The sequence below is a fragment of the Bos indicus genome, chromosome 8 (assembly GCF_029378745.1).
Source record: "Bos indicus isolate NIAB-ARS_2022 breed Sahiwal x Tharparkar chromosome 8, NIAB-ARS_B.indTharparkar_mat_pri_1.0, whole genome shotgun sequence".
NCBI lineage: Eukaryota > Metazoa > Chordata > Mammalia > Artiodactyla > Bovidae > Bos > Bos indicus.
This window is the reverse complement of record NC_091767.1, coordinates 112,686,160-112,711,066: the sequence shown is the minus strand read 5'-3', so window position 1 is coordinate 112,711,066 and position 24,907 is coordinate 112,686,160. Positions and strand designations below refer to the sequence as shown.

At 43.3% G+C, this 24,907-nt stretch overlaps 1 protein-coding gene and 1 long non-coding RNA gene across 3 annotated transcripts in view; both read right to left on the bottom strand.

The window, feature by feature from the left end:
* SH3YL1 (SH3 and SYLF domain containing 1) overlaps positions 1-24,907 on the bottom strand; it is a 61,689-nt gene that overhangs the window by 22,498 nt on the left and 14,284 nt on the right. For both annotated transcript variants that reach the window (XM_070795453.1, XM_070795454.1), the window contains exons 2-6: positions 18,533-18,643; positions 15,633-15,746; positions 12,722-12,786; positions 4,814-4,926; positions 3,603-3,731 (exon numbers count right to left, since the gene is read on the bottom strand). In XM_070795453.1, coding sequence (XP_070651554.1) covers positions 3,603-3,731; positions 4,814-4,926; positions 12,722-12,786; positions 15,633-15,746; positions 18,533-18,643 — 532 coding nt within the window. The remainder of the gene's footprint in view (positions 1-3,602; positions 3,732-4,813; positions 4,927-12,721; positions 12,787-15,632; positions 15,747-18,532; positions 18,644-24,907) is intronic.
* LOC139184680 (uncharacterized) lies at positions 16,267-18,525 on the bottom strand. The gene is made up of 2 exons (XR_011568254.1): positions 17,645-18,525; positions 16,267-16,884 (listed from the first exon to the last, which is right to left on the bottom strand). It is a non-coding gene; the product is annotated as an uncharacterized lncRNA (long non-coding RNA).

Here is a 24,907-nt window from a genome sequence, read left to right as displayed (position 1 = left end):
CTTTACAGAAACCACTCTTCAAACACTAACTACCCATGTTAGGGCCCAAATTCATCCCTCTAAGCTCACCTCTAGAGGCACTGCCATAAGTGGTCTGATATTTATGTCCTTTTCCCAATAATATAAAAGCACTTCACATACACATACATTTATACATAAAAACATATATATATATCATTCATATATAAACATATATATACACATATATTAAACACTTATGGACATGTACCTACAAGCACATACATTTTTTACAGGTTTTTGCTTTACAAGTTTCTTATAAAAATGGTGCCAACCTATAGTTCCCTAAAATGTTTATTTGTAACAAAATTATCTAAGGATTTGCCTTACATGTTTGGAAGCCCTGCAGTTGATTAAAAAGTATATTTGTTTTAGTTTATCCAGGAATTAGGTGAACTTTTGTGGGAAAATCTTCCAAAGGCCTAGAATCACACATTTCTAAAAGCATTCTTCACTTAATTTTCTCAAATTAATAAAACCAGAATTAAAAACATTTCTCTTGACTTTACAAGTTAGAGAGTTCTGCAAGCCTTGCTTTCCCCATTCCTCCCATTTTCTGGTTGTTGAGGTCTGCACTGAACATTACTGAACGAGTGTGGGATTCCAGGTGGAAAAGCACCACAGACGTGGCTCCTGCCTTCTCTCTGTCAGCCGTGAGCAGCAGGCGTTCATCTGCCGCCAGCAGGGCCAGGTCTGTCAGGGTCACTGTTGTGGGATTCCTGCCGTTTCCACAAGAAGTCCTCTCAGTCCTAGCTTTTTACCTTTTCCTGGGCAATTAGACACATTTTAGTGGAAATTTGGAAGCGCAGTTTTGGGAACTATTAGCTAGATGCCAGCTTAAAGAGGAAGTTCCTTGTTCCCTGTTAGGATACTTCCAATCTTGTATTTTTTTAGATCAAAACTGGTCTGTGAGTTATGGAAGAAAGACAAAGGCTGAGTATACCCATCGGGAGCCTCTTACAGTGATGAGCGCTGCGCTTTTATTACGCTGGTACGAGAGTAACCGTGGTTTCAGACCATGAATTTTAAATCATTATGGTAGTCGTAGTAGTAGTTGCTCAGTCGTGTCCAACTCTTTGCGACCCCATGGACCCCGCCAGTCTCTTCTGTCCATGGGATTTTCCAGGCAAGAATACTGGAGTGGATTGCCATTCCCTTCTCCAGAGGATCTTCCTGATCCAGGAATCGAACCGTGGTCTCCTGCATTGCAGGAGACCTCTTAACCCTTTGAGCTACAGGGAAGACCTTAAATCATTATAAATCATTATACCTAGGTTCAAAAGCATCTTTATTATATAGGAACCATTACAATCAACACATTTTTGCCAACAAAAACTAAGTGCTTATTCCTGCAGTGTAAACTCCGTGCTTCAGGACTCAGTGAGTTCCTGGAAAGTGTTTTCTGCCTCCCGCTGGTTGTGGGAGAATTCTGCCTGCAGAAAGCTGTTGAGATGCTTGAAGAGTGGAAGTCAGCTGACGAGAGATCGGGTGAGTACGGTGGATGAAGCAAAACTCTGCGGCCCTATTTGTTCACCTTCTGAAGCGGCAGTTGTGTGACAGGCGGCAGGCGTTATCACGCAGAAGAATTCGGCTCATTCTGATGACCAATGGCAGCTGCAGGTACTGCAGGTTTTGAAGCATCGCTTCAATTTGCTGAGCATACTTCTCAGAGGTAATGGTTTTGCCAGGATTCAGAAAGCTGTAGTGGATAAGATCAGCAGCAGACCACCAAGCAGTGGCCATGATCTTTTTTGGTGCAAGTTTGGCTTTGGGAAGTGCTTTGGAGCTTCTTCTCAGTCCAACAACTGAGCTGGTCATCACCAGTTGTTGAATAAAATCCTCCTTTCATCACATGTCACAATCCAATCAAGAAATGGTTCACTACTGTTGTTTAGAATAAGAGAAGACTACACTTCAAAACGATTCTTCTGATTTTTGGTCAGCTCATGAAGCACCCTGGAGAAGGCAATGGCACCCCACTCCAGTACTCTTGCCTGGAAAATCCCATGGACGGAGGAGCCTAGTAGGCTGCAGTCCATGGGGTCAAGAAGAGTTGGACACAACCGAGTGACTTCACTTTCACACATTGGAGAAGGAAATGGCAACCCACTCCAGTGTTCTCACCTGGAGAATCCCAGGGACGGTAGAGCCTGGTGGGCTGCCATCTATGGGGTCCCACAGAGTCGGACACGACTGAAGCGACTTAGCAGCAGCAGCAGCATGAAGCACCCACTTATTGAGCTTTTTCACCTTTCCAATTTGCTTCAAATGCAGAAGGACTGTAGAATGGTCAACATTGAATTCTTTGGCAATTTGTCATGTAGTTGTAAAAGGATTAGATTCATTGATGGCTCCCAATTGATTGTTGTCAACTTCTGATGGCCCACGACTACGCTCCTCACCTTCAAAGCTCTCGTCTCCCTGCAAAACTTCCTGAACCACCACTGCACTGCAGGTTCATTAGCAGTTCCTGGACCAAGCGCACTGTTGGTACTGCAAGTGGTCTCTGCTACTTCACGACCCATTTTGAACTCGAATAAAAAAATCACTCGAATTTGCTTTGTGTCTAAACATCATTTCCCTTATCTAAAATAAATATAAAATAAACAGCAAGTAATAAGTCATTAGCAAAAAACATAAAGGGAGAAATGAGCATTAAAATTAAGTATAACATAACCATATTTATTTAAGAATGGATTCCAATATCAAATGACAAAGTTCAACAATGTAAAACTGCTACTACTTTCACACCAACCTAATACGTTATGAGGACAGCTTCTTTCCTTCTACCTCATGAACCCGCCTCTGCCAGCTTCACATTTTTCTTCTGCAGCTTCCACGCCTCTCACCACCTTCACAGAGTTGAAGAGAATTAGGGCCTTGCTCTGGATGATGCTTTGGCTGAAGGCAATGTTGTGCTTGCTTTGGATCTTCAATCCAAATCATTAAAACTGTCTGTATCAGTGATAAGGCTGTTTTGCTTTCCTATCGCTCATGCTTTCACTGGTGTGGCACGTGCCACTTCCTTCGGGAACTTCTCCTTTGCAGTCACAGCTTGGCTGACTATTCGGCACCAGAGGCCTAGCTCTCGGCCTGTCTCAGCTTTGACGTGCCTTCCTCATTAAGCTCGGGCGTTTTCAGCTCTTGGTTTAAACTAAGAGATGTGCAGCTCTTCACTTGAACATTTGGAGGTCCTTGTTAATTTCAATGTATTGTATCTAAGGGAACCGGGAGGCCTGAGGAGAGGGACAGAGCCTCGGGGAGGGGCGGTCAGAACACAGACAGGCTGACTGACTAGGTTCTCCCCTGACAGGGCGCAGCGCCCGATGTCCCAAACAACCACAACCGCAACATCCAAGGTCACAGATCGCAGACCACCGGAGCTGATGTACTAATGAAAAAGCTTGAAATCCTGTAGGAATTACCAAAACGTGACACAGAGACGCAAAGTGAGCAGGTGCTGTTGGAAACTCGGTGCCAGCAGACTTGCCGTACGAAGGTGCTCTGTACACTCCTAAGAACCATATGAATCTGCAAAGCCTCATTTTCTTCAGATCAATTAAAATCATTTGCCTTAGACTTACTTTCGGTTAGTTTCCTTCCTCTCAATCAAACAGCTGCCTTCTAAAGATATGCCGGCAAAGAGGCCTCTTGACTTGCAGTAAGTAAAGACGGCAGCTGAGCTTCTTAGGGAGACATTTCCTTCTAAATTCCTGCAAAACAGCATCCCAGAACTGTGAGCATCTTCACCTAAAGATGGCTGTCTGACGGGCACTAACTTCCAACCCAAAAGAAGGGTCTCGCCCTAACCTACTTCTCGCCCTATGCCTACTTTATGTTTATATATTTCACTTCCTGCTGGCCTAAGCTAGGTGTGTTGAAGGTGCTTCAGAGGAAAGGACAGTTCACAGCACGACATAGTAGGCAAGATGGTTGAAGGACAAGGTGATACACAGGAAGAACACATGTTGAGCTGAGATTTTCCAACTTTGTCTTCTTTTACCAAAACAGGGAAGTGCATCTCAAGAGTAAAAGACTGTGGTTCTTTTTACTGTGAGTATTTTCATAGAACTCAGAAACATTTTTAAATGATTTTACTGACTTCTACAAACAGTCTGAGTTTAAAATATTTAATTGCTCAATTAACTCAAGATTAGTTATTCATTAATAGAGAAGGGAAAACCACAGTATTATAAACATCACTCAGTAAAACACTTCCACTTCAGTTTTTCACAATGTAGTTTGGAAAAATGCTTTTCTTTTTTTTTCCTGAATCAATTTCTCAGTTAATTAAAACTGACTTGACCTGGCTCCTTCAAAGCATATATATAAATTTTATGTTAATCCTGCATTGCTGAAAATTGAGTTTCTTTTTACATGTGTTAGTTTCAGATTTTCTCATTTTATTACACTGGCTGTGCTTGGTAAGTTTCTTATTTGTAAGCAACCTCAAACCCTCTCTGCATGTGTGTGTGCTTAGTCATGTCCGACTCTTTGGATCCCATGGACTGTAGCCCGCCAGTCTCCTCTGTCCACGGGATTCCCAGGCAAGAATACTGGAGTGGGAGGCCACTTCCTCCTTCAGGGGACCTTCCTTATTCAGGGATCCTTGTCTCTCTGTCTCCTGCATTGGCAGGTGGATTCTCTACCACTGCTCCACCTGGGAAAATCCCCTGGGACATGTGTAAATCATAAATTTCTGTCATTCTAATTCAATTTTCTCTTAATGCAAAACAATATGGCTTTTAAAGTTTTTACTGTCCATAGCTGCTCAGAAAGGGTTGCGAGCACTCACCTTCCCAAGGGCCCCACGGCCACTGTGAGGTTCCCGCCAAGTGTTAGGTTACCACCTTTTGCAAAAGCTTCTACTGCTCTGTCATAGTTCAAAATTATTACCAAGTCCGATACCTGAAAAGTAGAGCCATGTATTTTAAAATAATCCCGCCTGTACATCATTTAAAATATGTTTATTACAACTCAAACATGCAGTATGTAATGCAGCAAGAATTTCAATGTGGTCAAAGGAAGAGCACGGAAACAGAGTCACGCTTTACTTTCAGCTGAGGACTTAAGCAGCCCCCTTCCCCCAGGTAAAGAGCGGGGCCGGGCACCCACCGGGGGGCCCCAGGGGCCGCTCCAGCTTCTCCACAGCCTCGTGGGTGAGTGAGGCCGGGTGGGCTGTCCTAGTGACCGGCTCACACTCAGGTAGGTGTGAAAGGTCAAAGGACTTTCTCAAACTAAACACTCGGCGAAGGCTGAGCCGGAGAATGGGAGTGAGGAGCAGGCCGGAAGGTCGGGGGTCTGAGGTCTGGATCCCACCCACAACCCCACCCCACCCCGCACAGACCTGCAAGATGTCAGGAGGAAGACTTGTTGCCACTAGCTGTGCCTATCACCACGTTAGTCTCCAAGTACAACACAAGGGAAGCTGGAGGGAGAACACGCCCTGGGGGGTGTATTCTTCAGACTCTGGGGCAGGACCGCCAGGAGGGCTGACAGGGTCCCAGGGCCGTTGCGGGTACCTTTGGCCTTTTCATACTTAAAGTCCACAAGAGGACCCACCCCCTGAGCTACGTGCCTAGAAAACAGGTCAAGTGCCCAGAAAGCAGAAGGCAGGAGGGCTTAGCTGGATATCTGGGCTCAAAATGAAAACCATCTGGGTGATAACTCCTCTTATGCCCCCTGCACACTGTATGTATGTGTGCGTGTTAGTCGCTCACTTGTCCGACTCTTTGCGACCCCCTGGACTGTAGCCTGCCAGGTTCCTTCGTCCGTGGAATTCTCCAGGCAGGAATACTGGAGTGGGTTGCCATTTCCTTCTCCAGCACATTGCATGACCTTGGGCAAATTGAGCAGTTCAGAGCCTCAGTCTCCTTCTCTGTAAAATGGGTATAATAGTAGTTCCCACATTTATAAGTACATGCATTGGAGAAGGAAATGGCAACCCACTCCAGTGTTCTTGCCTGGAGAATCCCAGGGACGGAGGAGCGTGGTGGGCTTCCGTCTATGGGGTCGAACAGAGTCGGACACGACTGAAGCGACTTGCAGCAGCAGCAGTACTCACATAGGCATGTGCATTGTTGTTGTTCAGCCACTAAATTGTGTCCGACTCTTGGCGACCACATGGACTGCAGCATGCTAGGCTCCCCTGCCCTCCACCGTCTCCCTGCTGCTGCTGCTAAGTCGCTTCAGTCGTGTCTGACTCTGTGCGACCCCACAGACGGCAGCCCACCAGGCTTCCCCGTCCCTGGGATTCTCCAGGCGAGAACACTGGAGTGGGTTGCCATTTCCTTCTCCAATGCATGAAAGTGAAAAGTCAAAGTGAAGTTGTTCAGTCGTGTCTGACTCTTTGCAACCCCATGGACTGCAGCCTACCAGGCTCCTCCGTCCATGGGATTTTCTAGGCAAAAGTACTGGAGTGGGGTGCCATTGCCTTCTCCGTCTGTCTCCCTGAGTTTGCTCAAATTTATGTCCACTGAATCGGTGATGCTGTTTAACCATCTCATCCTCTGCCACCCCCTTCTCCTTTTGCCTTCAGTCTTTCCCAGCATCAGAGTCATTTCCACTGAGTTGGCTTTTTTGCATGTATATATGTGCATGCATAGACACAGTTGTTTGAAAGATGAATTAAAATAATTTGTAAAGCCTGGCATATTCACTACATCTCAATAAAATATGCAAAGGCCAAGCAGATTAATGCTTAAAAGATGAGTTCATTTATATTGTTCTTTACACTTTTCAAGTAGATGTCTTCATCTGACAGAAGAATCCAATTATTATCAAATGTGATTGCACTTGGAAGGGCCTAGTAGAATTCCTGATACAGTTTAATTTGAATCACTTCATGAAAAAGTACACTCAGGTCTGAAGGACAGAGTAAATATGCCAGCTAACTGACCCATGCAAAACATACCGCTGACTCATATCAATTGTTATTTCTACTTTATACAAGAACAATTCTGAGGATCATGGTGTTTAATGATATAGAATTATTTAGCATTTCTCATGCAAAGTTAAGCAATTTTGCCAATGATTGTATCACCAAATCGTACATACTTTTTAAGATGACATACATGAAATTACTTTGCAGAGTGCTTAGTGTATGCACACTTCGCACTACGTCTCCAGTCATGACATTGTAGGTGCTCTAGTGATTATGTCTCCTTCTGCTTGGTACACCTTAGTAAAGTAAGGCACAACTCTGAGTCAATAAAGAAGATAAATTAATCCTTTATGTCCAATCTCAATTCAGTTCTCCTGGAATAAGAGTAAGATAATCCTGTGTTCTTCGGTGACACGACCAGTTAGACAGAGAGCCCGCTCCAAAGCCCCACAGTTTGAAGAGCAGCAGCAGTGTCAATGGCTCTCCACTTATTTCCACAGCTTAGAATGAAAAGCAGGACGGGTTTCCTGAAAGAAAACCGGAGCAGTGGCGCTCATAAGCCATATAAGACCGACAGCTGAGAATCTGACAAGGGCTTCCTAAGAAGTTTGAATTAAGATACAATAAACTTGTAAATAAAATGAAAGTTTTATAATTAAATCCAATTCTTAAACAAGAATTTTAAAAAATCACTATCATGCAGGAAAAGCTAGGGAAAAGTGTTCTCAGGAGCCACTGGCCACAGCTCCCCGACCCCCTGCCCCACACACCCTGCCCTCTGCCCTCAGTCGTTTACCCACCGAGGACCTGAGTCCCTGACACTGCGGTCCTGTGATGAAGCCCCACATCCAGGCAACCTGGTGAGAAAGCCCAGGGCTCCTCCTGTGGTTCTGGTGAGACCTGCCCCCACCTCCTCCACCCTCTGCAGAAGCTCAGATGGTCTTTTTTTCCATCTCTCCAGCCATTCTGCTCGGGAGTCTGCCCCACTCCCCTGGAAAGCCTTCTCTTGTGGGTGACAAGCTTCACACTCTCACTCAGGGGCATCGTCAGCCTCAACATCCAAGCCAAACTTGAGAGGCTCCCAGCGCCTCTCACTCCTCACACCAACAGATCCTCTCCTGCACAGCAACCTTAGGGGACTTAGACACTGAACTCTGATCTCTAACAGTAGCTTCTCAGCTTAAGCCTAGATCTAGCCTTTCTCATTATTAAAGTAAAAGAGTTCATCCAAATTCTCCTGGAAAAGACTGAGCCATTTTTCTCGCATTACAGTCTGGGGCGAGGCTGATCAGACTCCATGGCCCAGTGTGGATTCTGGGTTTGGTGAACGACAAACAATGGGATAATCCGCAGTACTGGGGTTTTCAGAGCTTTGCCCTCTGCTATAATTGTCCTGGAAAGAAAATATTAGTAGCATTTAAACTAGATCTTAGCATTATCTTTCCTGACTCCACTTTTAAAACTTTTGTTTGTTGTTGCTGTGTTTGGTGGGTTGTGTAAGCTCTACAGCCTTGGGAATTCTCAGCAGTTGTCTCCAGTGGCCCAGTGCCAGACTGAATATCTAACTAATGTCCAAGCTAATAAAGGCCAACAAATCCTGCCAAAACACGACAGTCCTATGAAGGACTTCACAGCTTCAGCCTGGCCTAGATTCCAAAGCAGAGGTAAATCTAGACTTCCTGGTGGTCAAATCCACATTTCCACATGTATGGAAGGGGTCACCACCTGTGGGAGGCAGCATGGAGGGCGGAAACTCACTGGGGTCCAGGGCTCAGGAGAGGGGTCTGGTCACACGAAGGGGCAGCACCGGCTCCTCCAGCCCTGCACCCAGCACTCAGCCACGTTCACACTGACAGGTGGTGACAGCCGCCATCCCCAGACACCAGCTGGGTTCGCTTCTGTTGTAGGACTCGCCTCCTCTCCCTGTCATCAGACCATGGTGAGTTTACCAGGGATGACAGCCTTGCCCAGACGCTTCCCCTTCTCCGTCTGCTTCCCTGGGCCCCTTACAGTACCCCCAAGAACACTTGCTCAGTAAATCACCTGTGCCCCGAGTCTTGTCTCAAGCTCTGTCTCCAGGGAAACCAATCAGAGACAACCACACACCACCTCTGCATGGTGCTGAGCATCTCTCGGTACTGAAATACCCTCACGCACCCTGCCTACCTCGCATGTGCCCTCAAATCCACAGCGTATTACAGGGTCGGCAGTTACAGGCAAGACCAGATGGGGCACCGGAAGCAGCCCTTGAACCAAGCACACAGGGCTCGATGTCTCTGAGCCTCCCTCTCCTTGCCTGTGAAAGGCAGCCAGACGAGATGTCTCATGAGGGAACCAGGACCCAGGGTTGCAGACAACTCATAACTGTGTTTGGGGCCAGAGGCCTCCCTCTGAATAACCAGCCTGTCACTCTCTGGCTGTGGAGGGGTCATGTAACTCAGTTATCTACACAATGACATCCTTCATGACATGGTGTGGAAATGATTCTGTAAGAAGATATGTGAGCGTTTTATGAGACTATTAACCATTATTGCTAACTATTCCATTCTAAAACAGAATGGCAGATAATTAAAGTATTCAACAAATAGTTGATACTCTGAACCACTAACCCCAGTGCTTTAAAGAAACAGACTTATTTTGTGTGTCTACTTGTGGCTGATACTTGGTCAGTCTAAGGACATAGGTACGAAGGACTCACAATTCAGATAAGGGCCAGACAAGAAACTCTCCAGGCTGGAGTGTGTGTCAAGCACTCCATCTCATTAACAGCAAGTGTCTGGCGGAAGAAGAACACCAGAGAGAGGACCAGGAAGCCCAGGGGGCTGCAGACTCTGGGGCGTGGGTCTTCAGCACCATTGGCCATGGCTCTGCTGCATTTCACTGGGACCAGAGCTGGGCTAACAAGAGCATCCAGGAGCAGAAGCTCTGTGGGCTCGTGGCCAACAACCCACCAGCTTCCTCACTCATCCTGGTTCAGGGGTGTGCCCAGAAGGGAAACACACTCCCGTCCAGGTCTGAGATGCTTCCTGGGGGACCAGCTCGGCCTCTTCCTAGCACTGAAAAGTGACTGATGACTCTAACCTTACAGCTGTGCTTGGGGAAGCAAAGCCGGGTCATATTCAAGAGGCACAAACTCCTAGGACAGTCTGATCTCTACTTGAAGTGGATATTTTTCAAAGTTAATATGTATTTTCCATGTACAGTATTTAAATAGAATTCTAGAGTTAATTTCTATACAGACACAAGGGTAAGTTGTGTTCAAAGTTTCCACAGTTCAGTCTCTCAGTTGTGTCCAACTCTTTGTGACCCCATGGACTGCAGAACAAAAGGCTTCCCTGTCCATCACCAACTCCTGAAGCTTGCTCAAACTCATGTCCATTGAGTCGGTGATGCCATCAAACCATCGCATCCTCTGTTGTCCCCTTCTCCTCCTGCCCTCAGTCTTTCCCAGCATCAGGGTCTTTTCAAATGAGTCAGCTCTTCCCATCAGGTGGCCAAAGTATTGGAACTTCAGCTTCAGCATCAGTCTTTCCAATGAATATTCAGGACTGATTTCCTTTAGGATTGACTGGTTTGATCTCCTTGCAGTCCAAGGGAGTCTCAACACCACAGTTCAAAAGCATCAATTCTTCAGTGTTCAGCTTTCATTATAGTCCAGCTCTCACATCAATACATGACGACTGGAAAAACCATAGCTTTGACTAGATGAACCTTTGTCAGCAAAGCAACGTCTCTGCTTTTTGGTCATAACTTTTCTTCCAAGGAACAAGCGTCTTTTAATTTCATGGCTGCAGTCACCATCTGTAGTGATTTTGGAGCCCAAGAAAATAAAGTCTCTCACTGGTTCCATTGTTTCCCCATCTGTTTGCCATTAAGTGATGGGACCAGATGCCATGATCTTTGTTTTCTGAATGTTGAGTTTTAAGCCAACTTTTTCACTCTCCTCTTTCACTTTCATCAAGAGGCTCTTTAGTTCTTCACTTTCTGCCATAACGGTGGTATCATCTGCATATCTGAGGTTACTGATATTTCTCTCGGCAATCTTGATTCCAGTTTGTGCTTCATCCAGCCTGGCATTTCGCATGATGTACTCTGCATATATGTTAAATAAGCAGGATGACAATATACAGCTTTGATGTACTCATTTCCCGATTTGGAGCCAGTCTATTGTTCTATGTCCAGCTCTAACTGTTGCTTCGTGACCTGCATACAGATTTCCCAGTAGGCAGGTCAGGTCGTCTGGTATTCCCATCTCTTTAAGAATTTTCCACAGTTTGTTGTGATGCACACAGTCAAAGGCTTTGGTGTCATCAATAAAGCAGAAGTAGATGTTTTTTAGGAACTCTCTTGTTTTTTTGATGATCCAGTGGATGTTGGCAATTTGATCTCTGGTTCCTCTGTATAGTCGATGGAATTCTCCAGGCCAGAATACTGGAGTGGGTAGCCATCCCCTTCTCCAGGGGATCTTCCCAACCTAGGGATTGAAGCCAGGTCTCCTGCATTACAGGCAGATTCTTTACCATCTGAGCCACCAGGGAAGCCCCAAATTTCCCAAAGATAGCAAATATAAGTAAATGTTATTTGAGATGGAGCCCCAAAATCTGGGGTCAGAGGGCAGTGACAACAGGGACATTCGGGTACAGTGCCAGGAGGTGTGAGCAGGGGTGCACGACAGATGCTGAAAACACACTTTGCGTACGAGCACCGCGTTGCTGAAGGCTATGACTTCACTGAAAGGGCTTCCCTGATGGCTCAGATGGTAAAGCGTCTGCCTGCAATGCTAGAGACCTGGGTTCATTGAATATACAACAAAAAAGCAGTCGTAATAGCAAAACTAAAATATGTTCCTCTTTTTATGATACAGATTTATGCAGCAGCAAGTAAAGGTCAAATAAAAATGAAAAAACAAAAACAAAACAGAAGTGGAAATAATTCCTCGTGTGTGGGTTCTAAGTCGCTTCAGTCATGTTCGACACTTTGTGACTCCATGGACTACAGCCTGCCAGGTCCTCTCTCCACGGGATTCTCCAGGCAAGAACGCTGGAGCAGGCTGTCATTTCCTTCTCAGGAGATCTTCCTGACCCAGGGACTGAGCCCGCGCCTCTTATGTGTAACCAGTACTGGAGGCAGGCTCTTCACCAGCACCACCTGGGAAGCCCAGGGGCAGAAGAGCAAATGCATAAAAGCAGAGCTTAGAAAGACACTGGCTGCAATCTGGGAAGAAAAGGATTCGGGAACATTAGGAGCTGTGATTTACCATCACTAGCAGTAAAACAACAGATGAAAGGTTAACATCATGCAGATGCTTGCTGACGGAGAGACCTCTGAAAAGGCGTGTGTACTGCTGTAATTTCTAGTCCATTTGACAGAAACCATAATTAGAGCAAAGTTACAAAATGAAATAATACAAAGACAATTCGTACTTTAAAAATTTGAAGTAATTTGAACATTAGTAGTAACACAAACTGGATTTTGCCACAATGATGATACATAACGTTAAGCTGTTTGCACCCACGACTGCAATCAGAAGCCAGAAGCTGCCAATTAAATTTTGTCAGATCTGAGAATAACTGCTCTTCAGATGTGCTAAAGATGGGAACACATGAGATGGTAAATGGAAGAAACGCTGCAGCCAAGGAAAGAAAAAGAGACAAATGATAAACATTACATAGTTTTAGGCAGAGATTCAAGAAAATAAAGGGGAACAATTGCGGCAGGTGGTAAAACAAGAACAGCAGGAAATCTCAAACCCCTCATCTTTCACGTATCAGCTGCTTCTAGAGACTAAGGCAACTGTACATACATACAGCACTCACTCACCTCTATTCCTAGTTCAAATCCGCCACCAAGCCCAGCTATCCCGATGGCTGAAGGCGCAGACCATTCTAATAGAAATAAACAAGCAATTACTCTAACAATAAAACTCCTTGGCATATAAATATAGAGAGGAAAAATGCTAAAATGTGAATGAACAGGATTTATTTTTAAAATAATGAGACTTTGGCATTTTTGCCTATGTTTTTAAATGTTCTTTAATAAACATATATAATTTTTTAAGTTAAAAATGTTTGAAAGGTGTTAGATATGTATTATGAGCCTCATAGACTTACAAGTCTATGTTTTCCAATCTTTCCCTATAAATATGCATAATACCAAACTACTGAATTCTCACTGATTAACTATACATAGCATTTGATAGTTTCATCACTATTTATAATGTTTTGCAAAATAACTGAACTGGAATTCTAGTCTTTAGTTAGAACTTTATCATAGATATGAGAGCAAAAGGATTCAAAACAGTGTTATAATCACTTCTAAGGGTAACATAATACTAAACTGTTTCTACTGTAAGTCTCTGAGGGCAAAAACCGGTTTTGACACCCTTTGTGCCTAGTAGAAGTACAATAAACAGATAATCAATTCAAGATTAAGAAAATTCTAACAAGATACATAACCTGACATTTGGAAGCTCAGTAAAATAACTCCATTTGCCATGATATGGTCCATTTCAGGACTATTTGTGCATATTTCCTGATGTAGACACAATTATGTTAGACAAGTCTAGAGAAAAGTAACCGGGGGGATGGGGGTGATCTTGCTGGAGCACTTCAGGAAGACGCTCGATAGCATCCTTGCTGTCAGATACCTCAGATGACAGGCTGGTGCCTGAATGCATCCAGAACTCATCTGTCTGGGCTTAGGGGGGGGTTGACTATAGAAATTAATGTCTTGTAACCCCAAAGTTGTTTTCCACTTCCTCTGTTAGGGACTGTCCCTGTTTAAAGACCACCCACCTGGCCAGGATCCAGGGATATGCTTGCCTACTGGCTGGCTTTTGAAATACTCTCTGCGGAGTGACCATCAGCTAATTGGGAAGATGGGAGAGAGAAACTTGGGTACTTAAACTAGTGGGTGGGTCCCCCTGAGGTTCTGAGAGGAGCCCCAGGGTGGATAGCTCCTCCCCTTTTCTGACAGGCACCTGTCCACCACAGCGCTGACCTGCAGGGCAAGATGGGGGAGTTCTTGCAAACCTGGAGCCTAACAGTGGACTCAATTTGAATGTGCCTACTTGTCTGGTTGTACTGCTGAGAATCTGCCTATGAAAATTTGGGTAACGCGTGTCCTCCTGAGAAAAAGAGAATTTTGTCATTTTGTTTTCATAGGAAGTCTGGAGCTATGAAATCTGAAGTACAAACTCAGGGGCAAACTCTCATTTACCGTGGGGACACTTCACAGGGGATAGTAAGTCCCACTGACACATGTTCCAGAGCTGTGCACCCCACAAATGCCCAGATTTATCTACTGCAAGTGGATGGCCCATGTTCTCTCAGCAGAAAATTAAATTACTGACACTAAAAAGAGCTATGAACAGAAGTGAAGTGAAAGTCGCTCAGTTGTGTCCAACTCTTTGCGACCCCGTGGACTATATAGTCCATGGAATTCTCCAGGCCAGAATTCTAGAGTGGGTAACCTTTCCCTTCTCCAGGGGATCTTCCCAACCCAGGGATCAAACCCAGGCCTCCCACACTGCAGGGGGATTCTTTACCAGCTGAGCCACAAGGGAAGCCCGACACATTAACACATTAACAGAAAAAAATGTGTTCAATTATATAACTGAACAGCTAATGTTAAATTCATGTAATAAGGCTGTTAGATGGTTATGACACACCTGGTGGTGGTTTAGTCACTAAATCATGTCTGATTCTTGCGGCCCCATGGACTATAGCCTGCCAGGTTTCTCTGTCTGAGGGATTCTCCAGGCAAGAATACTGGAGTTGCCATTTCCTTCTCCAGGGGGTCTTCCCAACCCAGGAATTGAACCCTGGTCCCCTGCACTGCAGGCAGATTCTTTACCAACTGAGTCACGAAGGAAGCCCCTACACACTGCTGCTGCTGCTAAGTCGCTTCAGTCGTGTCCCACTCTGTGCGACCCCATAGACGGCAGCCCACCAGGCTCCCCCGTCCCTGGGATTCTTCAGGCAAGAACACTGGAGTGGGTTGCCATTTCCTTCTCCAATGCATGAAAGGGAAAAGTGAAAGTGAAGTCGCTGAGTCTTGTCCGACTCTTAGTGACCCCATGGACTGCAGCCTACCAGGCTCCTCCATCCATGGGATTTTCCAGGCAAGAGTACTGGAGTGGGGTGCCATTGCCTTCTCCGGCCCCTACACACACCTACACACATTTCAAATATGATAAATGTTGGTTCTTGAGATTCAAGGCAAATGTATTTTGATGTCATGTCTGAAAAATCAGGTATTAGATTTCACACCAGAAAGTAAAGCCAAATTATACTAATCTTGATATGATTCTGCCCTGGGGATGGATATTCTTTAAAATGTTTCCGTTTTTAAGGTCTCCTACAGGAAAAATGGGGGAAAAGCTTACAAATGGTCTTTCACCTTATCAGCTTCCATAAAACATTAGAAAACAGTACCCTGAAGCTGAGGAATAAGAATGCATATTTGACAAGAGAAATATAATGTCAACGTTTAGTATTTGCTCCACGGAAGGACGAGAAAATACGCAAAGGCGGGGGAGCACCTTCTGGTGTTCTGAGAGGCTCCCGGGCTGGCCGGCTAACAGAAAACACCCCGGGAGCCGCCCAAGGGAGGCGGTGCCGGTGGAGCCACAAAGCCTGCCTCCCTCCCTGGGACGCAGCTCACAGCGGAAACGGAACACAAGCGTGGAGGGGGGCTCTCCGCTCCTCCCGGTGAAGAGCCGCTGACTTACTTCCGTCTGGAAGGCGCGCCAGCACGATCCCGCTGCCTCCTCTCGCCGTGACCAGAAAGCCAGCCTTTATCACCGACAGGATCGCGAGGCCCTTGGCTTTGGCGATGACGTGCGCTGCAAAAGATGAGGGCAGGGTGCACCCCGACGGGTCAGACCTGGGCACGGAGCTGTGCTTCCCGGACCCGGGCCCCCCGGTAACTGAGGACAATCCACCCCAGGAGAGCCTGAAGCCTTTGGTGGCCCTAACCCGACAGGAGAGGTGCTCAGAAATTCTGCGATGGCCACAAGAAATGAGAGCCTGGAATGAGACTGTGCTGATGTCTAGCAGCAGGGGAAATAATTTGGAGATTTCAATTAATTTAGAACGTAATGTATAATTTTCAAATTTATTCAAAGAAATTAAGATCTACAGAGTATTAAGGAGAAACTTAAACAGTGACTGATACGCCGTGTGTGTGGCAGAGTGTTTGAGCTTAAAGCCACATCACTGAGCTCACCTGCTAATAATATGAAAATCTGGATTCAAAACCAGAAAAATTTAATGATTTTGCCACTTAAAAAAGGCTTTTAACTTTACAAAATGATTTGATCAGTATTTGAATAACACATAACTACCAAAGCACTGAAAATATAATTCCATTTACAAAATATTGGTTTATTCACATTTCAGGGAAGTTCTTTCCATAAAAGCAAGGTTATTAACATAGGTCCCACTAAACACAGTGTCTCACTATTTGGTGGATTTATTTACACAATAGTACATCTTTCAAATAACAAAGGAAGCCTTAAGACTGAAATTATTCTTGGAACCCAATACTACTTTTAAGGTAGTTTATCATCATTTTAGTCATATATTATTTTGAAGAAGTCAAACCAAATAGTGTACTCAAATACACACAAAAGACTTTGTATGTATCCTTCAGTCCTTAGGAGACACTAAATTTCGAATACAATTATGCATACCATTTCAAAATTTAAATTAACAACAGACCCTCAGAGATGATTCAACCAAAGGCACCAGGAGGGTGACACACAGACTGTCTGCAGCTGCTGGTCCTGAACCAGGGTCAGAAGTAATGCTGTTCAGAGGGCGGCCTGCTGAGGTGCCTGAGCTCCATTTCTAAGGGGTGTAACAAGGCGATGATGACGGACAGCTTCGTTACAGCCAGGAGCCTTGTTTATACAGCACAACCGGCAGGCCATCCTCAACACCGCACAGGCGTTCCCACTGCTTTTACAGTGAGCTCCGCCTCTGTTCAGAAACATTAAATAGAACCAAAGTAGATTTCTTTAATGAACACATTTCAAATGTCAGGTGTGTTTTTAACATCTTATCCACCCAAGTTCAGGGACAGTAAACTACCAACAATTGCTAAATAATTGTCCAGTTAGCTCTTTGTTTGTAACAAGGATGGATCGATTGCAAATTTACTCTCTAAATTCAGTCTCACATCTCAGAGCCCTTACACCAGAAAACTGTGAACTCACAGCCAAGGAGGTCTAAAGGGCTGGGCATTCTGTTTTAAAATGCTTTGAGACTTCATCTCCTGTTCCGTAACAGAGCTCCCGGTTTTAAAGTAAACGTAGGGGCCCTCCCTCCGCGTCCCATGGAAAGGCAAGGCTTGGTCCCCTGGCAGCTGGGCCTTCCTGCCTCCCACCCCCACCCTCCACTCGCAGTCTGTATACCCTGGGAGCAAGCTCTTCTTCCTAAGGCTCCTATGTAAACAGATTTTCATTTTCTGAGTGACAGCCAGTGAAAGGGAGTTGGGTGACCTTTAACTGGAGGCAGAAAAGGCAAGACAGAATTGTGCTGGACAAAATCGTTGAGAAATACCCAGATATTTTTACGGTAGGAAATACACTTTATCTGTAAGTTGGGCTAGCCTGATATGTAGCTGATATATATCAAGAAATGTCTTCTACCTCCTGCTTCAGAACAGAGCTAAGAAAACTCAGATTTTTCTGGTTGGATTTCCTTCAAGTCCTATGCAGTGCTTCTCAAATGCATGTACCTCACTGGAGATCTTGTGAAAAATGCGGATTATGATTCCTTAGGTCTAAGAAGAGCCCGAGGTCCTGCATTTCTAACAAGCTCCCAGGTGATGCCCGAATGTTGTCCAGTCTGCTCTTTGAGTATCAATGCTCTAAAAAGCCCTGTTTTCTTAAGATGAGAGGAGTGGCTAGGCCAAAATAAGAGCAATTAGTATTATTATTATAACAACAAATTAGTAATTTTTAAAAACATTTAAAGACCTGTTAAATAACTTCAGAAAATCTAGCTTAAGAAATTAAACTCCTTTCTTTAATGAAGGATCAAAGTCCTGCACTAAGAGGGAAATTTGCCTTCCCAAGCTAGTTTGCATACGAGTCTCTTAGCATCAGATAAGTATTAGTAGTAAAGAACAGACAGTGGTCCCAAAGGCTTGCCTCTGGACCAGGTCTGGTGTGGCCCGCACGACTACAGGAGAATCACGGAGTCTGATTCAGCAGGTCTGGGGGAGCTTAGGAACTGAGGTTTCGGACCCCAGGAATACAGATTTCTGGTTGTACTGGAAATCAATGATTAGTCTTCTTAAACCACTGTAAGGTATAACTATCTTATCTAGAAAGAAAAAACACAAATTTAAAATTTATTTATGAGATTAGCTAGTGAGTTTGCAAAGCCCTCAGAAACTGAGGACAAGGACCTGTGAGTTTGAGGGAAGTGGCGCTGGCAAAGGACAGGGAATACTCACAAAAGGGGAAGGAGCAGGAAGGCAGGCAGGAGAGGAGGCGGGGCGGGGAAGACAGGCCTAGAGCAGAGAGGCGGTCTGAGGACCTGTGCGCAGTCAAGGGTTGAGAAGATAATTTGGGAAACAGAGCAAATGCAGAAGTGGAAAGTACTCATATTATTCACCTACCAGGGATGATCTTATCAGGTCCATTTCTGGAAGTTATTTCTGTGAATTCTCTTAGAATTTTAGCAGCCTTTTTTGCTTCAGATTTCAAATTGGAAGGTATAGGGTTGTTCACTAAAAGATTAAAAAAGTGATTTTAATGAAAAAATCTACTAAATAGAAGTTAGAAGTTTGTTGTAATTTCATTTTTGTCATACACAATTAAGCATTAACAAACTGTATCCTACCAGACAAAAGAAATAAATTGAAAATCTTTACTTGGTAATCATTTCATCTCTATTTTCCTAATAAATTAAATTCACTCTGAGATTGGGAAACCTTAAACTCTCAAAAATCTTAGAAATTTAAAATCACGGCGATCTAAAAGGATCTTAAAAGGACTTAGCAACTGAATAGCAACAGTTTGGAAGCAACACAGGCTAAGGTGGGTTCTCTCCTGCGCTGCAGCTTCCAGGCAGAAAAGCGGGAAATCTTGGCCTTCATTTCCCTCCCCTCAGGAATCCTAGATCCATTTGCTGACATTCAGTGTAAAAACTGATGCTCTAAACACTTCCCCCAGTTTCGGTTTACACAAATGGCAATTCCAACACCAGCTTCTGCCTTTGAAGCTCTCAGTGCACTTTTAATTTGTTCTTTTATGATGAGTAATATTAATATCCTTCCATTTCTGTCAAGTCCTTTTTAAACTATTTCTTGTCTACTCAGGGAGGGTATTTCTGTTTCCTATTGATTCATATATTAAAGGAATTACCCTTTTTTCTAGAACACACGTTACATTGATTTCCTCTGTCATTTGTCTTTTCAATTTTCTTACAATAGTTTTTCTACTTTTTAAAAAATGAAATCAAATTCATATTCTCTTTTAAGTCTGCTGCTACTACTGTTGGTGCTGCTAAGTCGCTTCAGTCGTGTCCGACTCTGTGCGACCCCATAGACGGCAGCCACCAGGCTCCCCCGTCCCTGGGATTCTCCAGGCAAGAACACTGGAGTGGGTTGCCATTTCCTTCTCCAATGCATGAAAGTGAAAAGTGGAAGTGAAGTCGCTGAGTCTTGTCTGACTCTTAGCGACCCCATGGACTGCAGCCTACCAGGCTCCTCCGTCCATGGGATTTTCCAGGCAAGAGTACTGGAGTGGGGTGCCATTGCTTTCTCCGTTTAAGTCTAACAAGTATTTTTTTTACTAAATAAAGTAGTCCTCAAATTCATTTGGAAAAATAAGCAAGAAAGGCTAGAAGAAAATGTGTGAACCTGGAAAAAGAAGGTGAAAACCTCCATCTAACATATTATAAAGCCTCTATAAGTTACCTCCTGGTGATACAAATATGGACAGAAAAATCAATTTTACAAAATAGAAAATTCAAAAATTGGCCCAAATGTATAAGGGAATTTAATATGTGATGAATACTGCATCTCAAATAAATGTGGAAAAGTTATCTTACACAATAGTCATCCTTTGGGGGAAAAAATCATCCGCAGTGTCACACTACATGAACTCCAAATCTATCAATGATTCAAAATGCCAAAAGTCAAACCATAAAAGAATTAGAATTATGGGAGAATTACTTTTCAAATTCATAGTGTAAAAGGCCCATGAATTTTGAGACAAAAAGTTAAAAAAAAAAAACAACAACAAATTATGGCATAAGTGCATTGTAAAAATAACAGAAAAAGTATAGGTATGCAAATACTGAAGAAAAAAGACACCCCTACCACTGATATGCACCAGTACCGCTGTCTGCATTTAGCATGGCTTCAGTTGGTTCCTACTGTTAAACAAGTCGATTATTTCATTTTTAGTTTTTATTGATACCACTGTTGGATAGTAATTATCTTGAGAGAATCTTAGGAGTTGGAATTAATGACTTAAAAAAAATTTTTAGGCTTTTTTCCATTATGAAGTCGCCTTCTAAAAACACTCTCCAACCTTAGAACCACCAAGTGTTACCATGAGACATGTACTGTCACCAGGGAAGCAGCAGAGGCGAGGTGGGCATGTCAGAACAGGACGGCAAACTTGTGTTTATCCAACACCAGCCAACGTCTCACTCGTCTCATTTTGTTTTGCGTATTTTCTGTTGGTGCTCTCTGCCTATCTTTCTGGTCCTATACTCATTTCTCTATAATTTTCATATTAAAATTTCATGTCGCAAGTTTCCATCTCAGCTTCTTGTTTTTTACACTTTTATGTATAGTTTCTCAGTATTTGTTTTCATTTATGTGGCAATATCTCTCTGGGCTTTTTATCATTATCATCTTTCTATTATTGTGACTAAAAGTCTTACTTTAAGAAAAAAGTTACATGAGTATTATTTCAGATTTTCTTTCAGAGCTTTTATTTTACATTAAATATTTGACGTACTTCAAACTTCGTGTTTGTATAGGATGTGAAGTTAGAACCTAATATTTTAAACATATATGACACAATTTATTGAATAAACCACAGCACTTAATTAACAGTGCTACATTCACAACAAAAGAAAGGAGTATTCATATAAATATATATACTCATGTTTAAAAATATATGACAGAGATGACACAGTAGATTAATAAATTGTTCTGGGACAACTCTGGGTCATTCAAAGGAAAACAAAATAAAATTAGATTACGACATCATATCATACAAAAAATTCAGTGTAACTGAAGGCCTAAATATTAAAAGCATAACTTTGTACTTTTAGAATAAAAAGAATAGGGAGTATCTTTATGATCTGAGGATGGAGGAATGGTATAAACAAGGCACAAAATAAAGGGAAACTACAGATATATTCAACTACATTAAAATGTAAAAAGTTATATATCAACATACATTTAAAAATAAGAATATAAGCCACAGACTGGAATATATTTGTCATAAGTATAAATGACAGAGATTTAAAACCCATAATATATAAAGATATTTTACTTTTTAATACATTTAAATGTATTTACATGTATTATGATTGATATAATTTATGGTTAATTGATTTATTATAATTACAAATCATTGAATTGTTCAATTTGTATCTCTATCATATCCTTAGTATTTTTTCTTTTGGTATTTAAAATTTAGAGCTCTTCAGGTAGACTTTTTTAAGTCCATCTTTGGTTCTGCACATTTTGCTTCTTCAATTTCTCTTTTAAAAAAAAATTTATTGGAATATAGTTGATTTACAATATTGTGTTAGGTTCTTCTGTACAGAAGAGTCACTTACACACATATTTATCTACTTTTTTTTTAACACTCTTTTCCCATATAGGCTATTACAGCATATTAATCAGAGTTCCTGTGCTACACAGTAGGTTCTTATCATCTATTTTATACGTAGTCAAATGTATATGTCAATCCCAATCTCCCAATTCATCCCTCCCTACCCTTTAAGTTCTGGTAAGCATAAGATTGTTTCCTACGTCTGTGACTCTGTTTTATAGAGAAATTCATTTGTACCTTTTTCTTAGATTCCACATATAAGTGGTATCATATGGTATTTGTGTTTGTCTGACTTACTTCACTCAGTGTGGGAATCTCCAGGTCCATCTATGTGGTAGCAAATGACATGATTTCATTCCTTTTTATGGCTGGGTAATGTTCCACTGTATATATGTACCACATCAAGAATATATAAAGATCTTTTAATATCAAAAAATATGAAATTGCTATAGAAAATTAGGCAAAATATTCAACTACTAATCCGCAGAAGAGACCACCATGGCCAATAAATACATGAAAAGTGGATCAAACTCCTAAGAAACCAGGGACGTGCAAAGCCAGACCATAATGCATTATCATTTTTCGTCCTCTAGGTGGACAGCAACGACCAAAGCCTGCAGTGCCCATATGCAGGCCGGGCAGGGGCACGGAGGGAAGCCTGTGGCCTGCTGGTGAGGTCCTGAGGAAGGGCAGCTGCTGTGGGAGCTCTCTGAGGACAGCAGAGATGACCCACCAATTCCACACCTGGATGCACTCACGGAGACACTGGTGGCTGGGCGGGACGGTGGCCCCAAATTCATGTCCGCCGGGTCCTGTGAAAGGGGTCTCACTTGGAAAAAGGGCCTTTGCAGGTGTAACTAAGTTAATCCTCCAGACTCCCCAGGTGGTCCCTAAGTGCAAGATGACTATCCTTAAGCAGACAGAAAGGGTGAGACCTGGAGAGGAGGGGAGGCTGCACTGTGCAGCCGCCAGCCTGGAGCCCGCGGGCTGGGGAGAAGGCGGGCCTTCTGGGGACATGGGGCCCTCCAGGTGCGGCCGCTGACTCCGCACAGGAGGCCTCCCCTGTGGGAGACGACCTGCCTGTTGCTGTGAGCCAACCAGTTCTGGGTAGCTTGTCATGCACCCAGGAAACCAGTTCTACATGTGTAAGAAGGTTCATTGAGGCAATGCTTTTAATAGCAAAATAGTAAGAATAGCACATAAAACCAAACACGTTCAAAGCAGGAAACAAATTCCGCTCAAGAGGAGGATGGACATACCTAGCTTGGTATAGTATTGAAACTGTATTCTACACAGAACTTCAAATAAGCTAGGTTTCCATGTATCAGCATGGCAAAATATGAGTATTGAGAGGAAAAGCAAGCTACATAAAGACATATAGGGCATCACACACATGTAAATGTTTATATAAATATATATAAAAATCAAGTATAATGATACTTGCTGTGGGGTGTGGGGAAGGCTTATATAGGAAGCTTGCTGGAAACTTGTACTGTGTATAGTAAGTCATGGAGGTAAATTGTTATTCTCAATAGTCCTTTGTATGTTGTATGTATGAAATATTACATAACAAAGATTGCTCAGCATAAATTGAATATTGAACAATTAAATATTTAATGTAGTAGTGGAAATGCATGACTCCAGCTATTTAAAAAAATGTATATTATGAATAATTACTCCATACATTATCTTCTGTTTAAAATGTGACCTCTCACAATGAACATGTCTTGTATGAAGAGGTGTAGAAAAGTGAAAAATATATCCTTACATTTTACACAAACAAGAGTGTAGACAGCCTCCCCTCCCCTGGGCATGTTTGGACACAAACACACACACAATTCACAGGATAGGGACTGGGTGAGTAGCTACACACTAAATGTTCAATTATTATCATATGCATTTGTGTATCATTGCCAATTCTTAAACTTTAATTTTAGGAACTAACGTGCAGTTGCTCTTCGTCTCCCCAGTCATGTATTTAAAATCACACTGTCCCATTTCGCTGACGGTACTAAGATACTGAAGGGCTGATATTCTCAGTACTCTGCTCTCACTTTCAGCGGTGGATATGAAGCACAAAGACGAACACAGAAAAATTCTCAGAAGACATAATTTTTAAATAGGGAAGCAATCTTAAAACACCCATTTAAAAGTATGTCAATGTACTAGTGACTTTAAACATTTCCTATTATCAGTGCTTTGGTTAAACAATCTGTATTTAAAAGGTCTTAGAAAAAATATAACCTAGAAAAATTCCTAACGAACATATTTATGTAGCTATTTGGGCCATTAAAGTACATTTTATAGAAGTAGCTGTTAGTCGTGACTTGACTAATGTTGTGTTACATTGCTTCAGTCATATCCGACTCTTTGTGACCCTAAGGACTGTAGCCCACCAGGCTCCTCTGTCCATGGGATTCTCCAGGCAAGAACCCTGGAGTGGGTTGCCATTTCCTTCTCCAGGGGATCTTCCTGACCCAGGGATCGAACCCTCGATTCTTATGTCTCCTGCATTGGCAGGTGGGTTCTTTACCACTAGAGCCACCAGTAGCAGGCTAAAGACATGTAACTGTTTTTGATATTCCACAGTGATCCAGAAAAAGTGTATATGGTGGGGGCATTTCCAAGTTTTCAACACAGTACTGACGCAGTGAACAGACTCTGAAAACCGCAGCCAGAGTGAACAAGTGATGGAAGCCAGCCCCACTTGCAGTGATCATGACGAGGGAGGGAGGCGCTGAGCCGCAAGAGTCAGCAGGGCACACAGGGACACGAGGGGAAAACTGACGAGACTGCACCTGTCTGCACACTGCACCCGACTAGGCAGGCCTCTGTTCTCTTACGCAGCCTTGCTCCTAACAGAACGGACAGCTGCAGGCGGAGGGCTGCTGGGTGAGTCGCGTGGCTGGGCAGGAGTTCCCACCCACGTCAGTGCAGCGCTGTCCTCGGGAGCGGCTGCTCAGATAGCAGGGCAGCATGTTTCCCCACCCTTTCCCTCTCCTTCACTGGCTGCGGGGAGCTGCCCATGACCTGGACCATGAGGAGGGAATAACTCTTATAGTGGCAAGAAATTGAGATTTGTGGGCTTGTTGTTGCAGCTGAAACTTATCATCTCTCCATGGCATTACAGAATATGGGAAAGTATTTGCAATTTTTATTTTCTTTAGAACTAGACTTGACTTGTTTTATAT